The sequence below is a fragment of the Pollachius pollachius genome, assembly GCF_949987615.1.
Source record: "Pollachius pollachius genome assembly, chromosome: 1".
Classification (NCBI taxonomy): Eukaryota; Metazoa; Chordata; class Actinopteri; order Gadiformes; family Gadidae; genus Pollachius; species Pollachius pollachius.
In genome coordinates this window covers 35,428,032-35,436,928 of record NC_136934.1, presented here as the reverse complement: position 1 = coordinate 35,436,928, position 8,897 = coordinate 35,428,032, and the positions used below count along the sequence as shown (strand labels likewise).

The 8,897-nt window shown below is 46.1% G+C and overlaps 1 protein-coding gene across 1 annotated transcript in view; it reads right to left on the bottom strand.

The window, feature by feature from the left end:
* The window catches only part of znf385d (zinc finger protein 385D), a 56,084-nt gene that overhangs the window by 36,807 nt on the left and 10,380 nt on the right, over positions 1-8,897 (bottom strand). The window contains exon 2 of the mRNA XM_079734886.1: positions 8,594-8,742. Within this exon, the coding sequence (XP_079591012.1) occupies positions 8,594-8,742 (149 nt within the window). The remainder of the gene's footprint in view (positions 1-8,593; positions 8,743-8,897) is intronic.

The window sequence follows — 8,897 nt, the reverse complement described above, 5'->3', positions numbered from 1 at the left end:
CTATCACAGGAGCCAAGTATGAATCATTCCGGGATTGTTCAGAAGATTGTGTTCACATAACATGTTAACGTATTGATATAGGATATATGCTGGCATGTTACAGGAAATGAGATTATGGCCATAGGTCGCAAAGAAGCGCACAATAGATGTATAGGGCTTATACATCGTAAAGCCACATCGCAATAAACTACCTCCATTCCATTCCCTCAAGCACCGAAACAGCATCAAAAGTGCAATGAGCAGTTCAAACCCGCATGTTAGCATACATGTATCTGGAAACTTTGATATTGAATGTATTTTCAGGAATGTTGCGATCAACGTGGTTTGCAGAAAGATTAAAATAGCTTTTCCTTCTGGCGGCTGGGTTGCTGGTCGATAAGGAGCAGGTAATGGTTGGACAGTGAATACAGAGACAGCTCATTAAGGGGTGAGATCTCCTGCAAGAGAGCATCTAAATGTAGCATGCAGACATATTGTATACCTGAACCTCTTGGCTTGGAGTCAAACACGTTAAACATTAGATTATCTAGTGCTAAATATTGTGCAATGCTTGCCTCATATTTCATGCTCATAAAATGAAGGTTAAGAGGCCGTTATTTTCCATTCCCAGTGTTCCTGAGCTGTTCACGATCCTTCTACACAGAACACACACTGGTGATTAGATTGTGTTCTGCGTTTCACATAACAGTCTATAAAATGAGGGTCAAAAGGGCCATCTCTATTAAGTTCTGTATTCATGTTTAATTTCAATGTTCAAATTCCAACGGCAGCTGATATAAACTGATATCATTATTTCATGAAAAAGGGGAACAACCTTTCTTTTCTTCTGAACGTCTTATTAAATCTCCATTCCATTCCAATCCTGGGGCCTGATTATGGGATGTTGGTGGTGAGGCCTGTGGTGGTGTTGAGGGTGGTGGTGGAAGTGCTAGTGATGATGTTTGTGGTCATGTGGTTATTTCTGGTCATGTGGTGGAGGTGATGGTGATGGTCTTTGTCATGGGGTTGTTTGGGGTGATGATGGCCGAGATGATGGTGCAAGCAGTGTTTCTCTCAGAAACCTATCACGGCATGTTGTCACAACGACAGCATCCATTACCACACTAAACCTCCACCATTATTAAAATACCTAACAGCCGCAACCTGGCACTTTATTATGACTAGCTAACTCACAAGCGCCGCTATGGGGCACGCTACCTAGCAACCAGAACTACAGGCATTGTACACAGCATGTTTTATGTCTGACAAATATCATGTAATCATGCACCTGCTGTCACTCAGATTAGCAAAGGAGGAAAATACCAGAAGATGGCTCCATTTTGGTTGGTTTGTTCAATTGACCGTAGCGGATCGAACAAAACAAGCCTTTATCCTTTGGGATCAAGCCCAATGACTAGACCGTACCTGTAGGACTCTTTGAGCGAGATGCCCTAACCCGTACCTGCTAATTAATGGCATCAGACAACAACAACAACACTTTCTGCTGCTTTGGATTAAAACATCTGCTTCATGACTAAATATTATAAAATACAGATGTAATTACAGAGTTTCAGCAGATGTTGTTTTTATTTGTTAAAGTTGCATTAGAACACACACTGCAGTACACGATTCTCTCTGTTTCTTGTTAAGACGTGTTTTCTGTTAGAGTTTGGTGAAAGAAAGAGGAGCTATGTGAACATCCTTGCTTCTTACAACACAAACACAGACCCAAGCTAAATCTCCTGACTATTATCTCCACATTCCTCCCTGGAAAGATCTGCTGGCAGGGCTCCAGAAGGTGGAAAGGGGAGCGAGAGAGAGAGAGAGAGAGAGAGAGAGAGAGAGAGAGAGAGAGAGAGATAGAGAGAGAGCGAGCGAGTGATGAGAGAAAGAGAGAGCGATGAGAGAAAGAGAGATCGAGAGAGAGAGAGGGGAGATATTACCATGGGAAAACATATAAAGACGAGCCTGGAAAACATAACCCTGCCTGCCCCCCTACTCTCAGGGCCTGGGGGTTAAAACGCCCCAGAGCTTCAGCTGAAAGATAGGGCGCTGCTGTTGTCTGTGGCGCATTACACTGATATGAACTCTGCTCCACTCTCCATCCCCTATCCCGCTCTGCCCGCCTCCCTCTCCCCACGCTCTCCGGGCCTGCCAGGTGCGACTCGCTAACAGACAGCTGGCACAGAGGAGGGTCTGCCGGGCGCTCTGGAGCTTTCGATAGAACCCCCCACCCCCGGCCGGGGCTGGGAAAGCAGGATTTATAGAGTCCATTAGATCTTTATGGGACACGTGTAAATCAAACCAGGACTGTTAGTTAAAAGCAGTCTCCGGACTGCGCCCGGCCTTTGTTGTTGTTCATTCTTCAGAGTGGTACGTAGTGCCAGCGCTGGGCCTGGCCCAGGCCTTTGAACGGGGCCCAGGAAGGAACCTGTTAAAGAAAGAGCATCCCAGAGCGGACGGGCGGGCCGGGGCGGGCCGCATGCTCCGTGGTTTACTTTCCTTCCACGGTGGGAGAAGTACATTTCTATTAGGGGGTATCGATATAAACATCGACTCAGACGGGACGGACGAGGGGGTTGGTGGTGGAGGAGACAGCGGTGCCCATTTGTCACTCAGCGGCCCGCCGTCACATTACAAAGCAATCTGCCAGCGCGCCGATAGGCTGCCCCGATCGATCGCTTCCCCGATTACAATGCGAGCAGCAGGGGATACTGGGGCTTGGGGTTTGTTTGTTTGAAAACAACACCAAGCCACAAGACTGATAATTCTCTCGGAGCCTACAGACCTTTTCTCCACCTCCCGCCCATCTCTACTCCCTCCTATTTACCCCCTCCACCATCCCTTTCCACCTCTCTCTAGCTCCACCTCCACCCCTACTTGCCTCGACCTCCACCCCTTTCCAACCCACCTCCACTACCGCTCTCTACCCCCTCCTCCACCCCACTCTACCTCCACTACCACCCCTCTCTTCCTCAACCGCCAATCCTTTCTTCCCCCACCTCTCTAAACCTCAGCCCCTCTCTTCCTCCACCTCTCTCTGTGTACACCTGCAACCCACCCTACCCCCATCCTCCAGCCCTCTTTGATTCCTCCTCCCCTCTCTAACCCCTCCTCCACCCCTCTGTACCTCGTTCCAACTCCACCTTCAACCCCTGACTCTGTAACTACACCAGGAGGAGGTTACGTGCACAAGCGTAGAGGAAGAGCCATGTGGCTGAGAGGAACCATGTGAGATCTGAAGTGAGTGAGTCATCAGACTCAAGCTGAGCCCTCTCTTTTTTTTGCTATTTTTATGGACCAGAACCCGAACCTGAATAGTTCAATATTAGGCTTAGCTCACAATAGGAAATATCCAAACCCCAACTGAATTAGCATGTGTCTTAACACAGCGTGAAATGAAATAAGTAATAGGTTTGCCTTGTAAGCTTATTTCCACCATTGTATTAGTCACTTGTTATGACAGAGTAGTGTCTTACAGAGTCTGCGTATTCCTTACTCACATCCATATCCAATAAACGATAAACTTCCTTTCAGCTGAAGAAATGTTGTGATGGTGTTAGCTTGCGCCGACGCCAGAAGGCATCGCATCTGAGCTTTTAATACCGATCTTTGGTTAAAGCCTACGACTGGTTGACACACAGCCAGCGAGCTAACATGTTGGGTTACTTTGCATGATCCAATCAAATCCTGTCAGATCAAATCACTTTTCCGGCTGTGTTTGGTCGATTGGTAATATCCTGTTGGACTTGGAATACGTCATAGTGTGCAAGATGATAAGGGGATGAAGATGAGCTCCAAAGGCCTTTTGGCAGTGACGCCAAACGCTAACTTTTAATTTAGCTGAAAGAGTAATACAACACTTTTCGAAGCAAGTAACAAATTGCTTGTTGAAGAAATGAATTAAGCTGAAAGGTTTGGAATGGAATTAGAAGAACAAGCCTGAATAAAAAACGTTTCATAATAAACATGCAATGGCAGCGGCACAAAATGGCAACGCTCACATCTGAAAGAGGTTTGAAGGATGGAACACAGTCGTTTAAGCAAATAGAAACACGCCCACTCTGAACACACAACTATCCTTGTGCGTGTGCGTACCGAAGGCTTAGATTCAGGCATTAGCAGTGACCTTGTATCTGATACCGCCCACTGACTGCCAGTATTAATTCAGTGTCTGTGCTGTAACCGACCGCAGTTTAAATCCTTTATGAGACCATGTGAAGATAACTGGTTGCTAGGCATAAATACCAAGGCCGCTGTTGGTTTTCATGCAGACCAGCGGATGTTCAATCCTCTCCAATCACATTCACACAGAGAAGATGAAGGGACTTCCTGCTGGGTGGGCTTTGGTTGAATTGATATAAAAACACCTTTACAGTGGACTTTACAAATTAAGGAGGGCTGATCTATCCATCGTACAATGGAAAAGACCGTCCCCCTTGTGATATCACTGTAGGGTCGATTTGAGCCTTGTAGTGGCTAATGAAAATCACACCTGGTGGTGAAATAGGGGGCCGCTAAGCCTCGGCTACGGTTTGGGGGTTAGCAGGCAGGGAAGACTTGGAAAAACTGTGGGGAAAAACAGGGAACACAGCGGCTGGTACATGTTTTCTGATCCTGAGAGGCTAACAAACAGATAGAGTACCTCAATCAGTCGAGAACAAGATTGCACAAAGACCTGGCAAGAGGATTAATAATACCTTAACACCTTGCACGCCTGCAGGAAGGCACGGCCCTGAATAGGTATTATTTTTAGCTTTAACACAAGGGATATAATCTCCTCAAAAGCACAATTTCAACCAGTAATTATATTTACAATACCAATTACTGAACTTATTTCTACAAAGGGATGCCTATAAACTGCTTACAATTATAGATACATAGCCCCTCAGTACCCACTATATTGTATTTTGGTACCGAAATGGTGGAACAAACCCCCCCCCCCCCCCCCCCCCCACACCTTATCCTCCCTTACTCTCCTAAAAACACCTCTCTTATTGTATGTTGTATGTCCTAGCACCTAATGTACGCACTTATTGTATGTTGAACGTCCTGGCACTTTAATATAGTACTCTTGTGTAGCGTCTTATCCTAGCTATCTTTGTTGTATACAGGGAATGGGTTTACCTAGAAATTGTAAGTGCTCTGCACTTATTTCTAGGAGTATCTTTACCGCACCGACATCAATATATTGTTTCTCTCTCTTCTGACAAAATGCACTTATTGTAAATCGCTTTGGATAAAAGCATCTGCTATATCTCCTAAATGTAAATTTAAATGCAAATACTAGAACTACAAACACAGTTTCTCCCATCTCTTACAACTTCAACTAAAGGTTGAATAGAAACATGTCACTGTTCCAATGCAGTGCTTGCAAAGACACACCATCACTGACGTGTTGCGTAAGACAAATGGAAAAGTTTCGGTGATCACATCCTATAGGATTATTTTGTGAAAAAGTGAGCATTAATGTTTACAGTGCCCCCGTTGCATATGAGTCCATCTGACCTCACCGTCATTGATAATGCTTTATCCTTTCGCTGGGAGTGCGCAGATGGAAACTAGCTTCAGCTTAGCCCCTAAATCAAACTCACCTCCGAATTCTTTGCTTCTTTATGTTTTACAGAGGAAAATAAAAACTTTAAAACCGTTGAAACCTGTCTTTTGGTCGATACATTCGCATAAATAAAAAACAGCTTGGTTGGCTTCAATTTCTTAATGTTAAAAGTTGTGCTAAGGCAACTGCCCTCATGATAATTAAACTGCCCTCATGATAGTTCAACCGCCCTCACGCTAAAGCAAATGCTAAACCAACTGGACTGGTGCCAAATCGTCTGCTAAAGCAACCATGCTTAAGAAAACCCTCGTAAAGAAGCAACCAATGCCCTGGCGCGAAACCGACCATTCTAGCACTAAACCAACTGCTAAAACAACTATGCTAACGCTAAACCAAACACCCTCGAGCTAAACCCACTTCCCATGAAGATGAAGAGCTTCCACTTTCAATAATACTTTATTAGAACGAAGACGGTGAATCAAAGTAGGAAACAGAAAAGCACAGAACAACATGATTATACACCAGTTATTTAATAGCGCTGCTGGTGGATTACATTGGCTATTTAAATGGCGTCTATATGCTGTGACAGATATAAGCATTAGGATGAAGCAGGAAAGGGTACGGAGATTGACAGCGACAGTAGGAGATTGAACACAAGTGTGTGTGTGTGTGTGTGTGTGTGTGTGTGTGTGTGTGTGTGTGTGTGTGTGTGTGTGTGTGTGTGTGTGTGTGTGTGTGTGTGTGTGTGAGAGAGAGTGAGTGAGAGGTGATTGCTTGCTGTTAATCCAGTATCAGCTTTCCTCAGTGTGGAGGCTTCCCAGTGCATTACTCATTATCTGTGGAAAAGTCTGTTAAATACAGATTAGCAGGAAGGGGAGGGCATGAGGGGCTGCACTGCCCAACTTTCTCATGGCACTCAAACTATTTGGCCTAGCCTTGTCCCCATGTGTCCCCGGCCGCTGTGTGTGTGTGTGTGTGTGTGTGTGTGTGTGTGTGTGTGTGTGTGTGTGTGTGTGTGTGTGTGTGTGTGTGTGTGTGTGTGTGTGTGTGTGTGTGTGTGTGTGTGTGTGTGTGTGTGTGGGTGTGTGTGGGTGTGTGGGTGGGTGTGTGTGTGTGTGAGAGAGAGATTTCTCCATATGTCAAAGATCTCTTCCTTAGACTGTAATTCTGTGTCTGCACACATGTTAGTGTCTGGACGTACAGTAAGTCTGAGTGTCATGCGTGCGTGATTGCGTGCATGTGTCTGTGAGTTTGTATGAGTGTATGTGTGTGATTGTGTATGTTTGTTTCCGTGTGTTTGTGTGTGTGTGTGTGTGTGTGTGTGTGTGTGTGTGTGTGTGTGTGTGTGTGTGTGTGTGTGTGTGTGTGTGAGTGTGCATTCTTGTTTGTGTATGTGTGCGTTTCCGTCTTATCCAGCTGTCTAGCATATTTATTTCTGGTTTGGTTTCCAGCGGTCTTTAAAGGGACCTCATTCCTGCTGCACCTCACATGGCCTGAGCAGCTTCTACGCCCTCATCTGCCTCATTTCATTTCATATCTGATTTGGTTTCCAGTTTTTTTTAAAAAAGTAACCCTATCCTAGTGCACTTCCCACAGCCTTGAGGCTTCTACACCTCAGGAATCCCATTCACTCGTCCCAGTTCATTCATCTGCTCAGTATTTATGTATTCCCTCATTTGTTAGTTTGTTTATTCATTTATTTTCTTCTGATTGATGACTATGCCAAACTGAAAAGCTTGACATGGCACATTGGCTCGTCACTTCCTACTGTTGGGGGGAGATCAATCGATTTCCCTTGCATTCCTAAGTGCAGACTGGGAGAGCAGAGCTGGCCATGTTAAAGGAGATCCCGGCTCACCAGGACTGCGGTCGATGCCGTGTTCTGATCCGGTCCATGGGCTGTGTAACCTGTGGTGTTCAATCCGGGGGTCACGACCCATCCTTAGGATGCAGGGGGGGAATCAGGGGGGCTAACAGGTGGGCCGGCACCAAGTAGTCAACCTTCAGGCCCTGTCTGTTACCCTTGACCAGGGGCGGGTTTGCAGACCGAATAGGGTCATACCGTATTGATGATCGATACACATGGAGAAATGTCATCTGACTTTTTGGACTCATTTCGGATATGGTAATGAGAATGGATTGCTTATTTCACTGCACAGAATATTGAGAGGGTTCAGGGCCGAAAAGCACCTCCACAGGTGTGTCTCAGCAGGGAGGAGCTTGGGACTCACTGCCGTATACTGCACTTCAATATCGGAAATCCAACAAACCATCCCACAATACACTTCATTAGTCTTACTACTTCACTTTATGAAGAGTACACATATGCTTTACTGAGAAGCCATCTGTCTGACTAATTAGAAAAACGCATGCTGGTGCTGTCACCGGCAAAAGGTACAGCACAACACTGCATACGGTGGACCGGGTTGGACTCTGCTGCAATGGAACAACAACAACAACAACGTCCGTCTCTGAAGTGCAGGTCTCTCCTGTGAGACTCCTCACAGCAAGACAACTGCCACGGGAGAATCCTCTCAGAGGACAACGTGATAACCTCTGACTGACTGACTCCATTCATCCGGCTCTCACAGGGCGACCCCAGCAGGTAGCGTTACTCAGCACTTAAGACTCTTGGTCTCTGCGAACACTTGCTATGTTTCACCCAGCTTCAATGGGAGCGGGAGTCGCGACCGCAGGGGCATCGGACTTAATGCATTTTTTATCACAGTCATCCATTAGCCGAACCATTAGTAGTGTTTGGTTATTCATACAAATCTAAATAACGCTGCAGCGCATTGAAGTGTTATTATGACCGTTACTATCTTCCATTTTTAACAGCCTAACAACTTCAGATTTGAACTCTTGAACTCAACTTTGAACAATTTTAACTCTGAACAATTTTAACAGACTCAAGCAACTAACGGCACCTGAGTCCCTGTTTAATTCAATGCACTGCGATGAGTTTCTTATGCGTCTGCACACTGATGGGAAACATGTGTGTGTTTGTGTGTGTGTGTGTGTGTGTATGTTTGTTTGTGTGGGGGGGGTGTGACTCACCGTGCTGAAGCCAGGGAAGAGGCTGGCGGCGGCGGAGGCAGAGCTCAGGGGAAAGGGGAGGAACTGCTTGAGGCCCCCCAGCGAGGGCTGGATCATGGGGTGGGAGGGTCGCATCAGCGCTGGCAGGAGACCGCTCTGACACGCGCTACCTGAAGCACAGAGAGAGACACGCATACACACATGTTAGCCTCAAGAACATCTTTCTACTTTATCTGTGCTGGATGACCATCGGGTCACTCAGTGGACGCTCACAGTGACATACAGCGGTATGAGAACCAAACCCTAGCACCGCTTGTAGACTGGT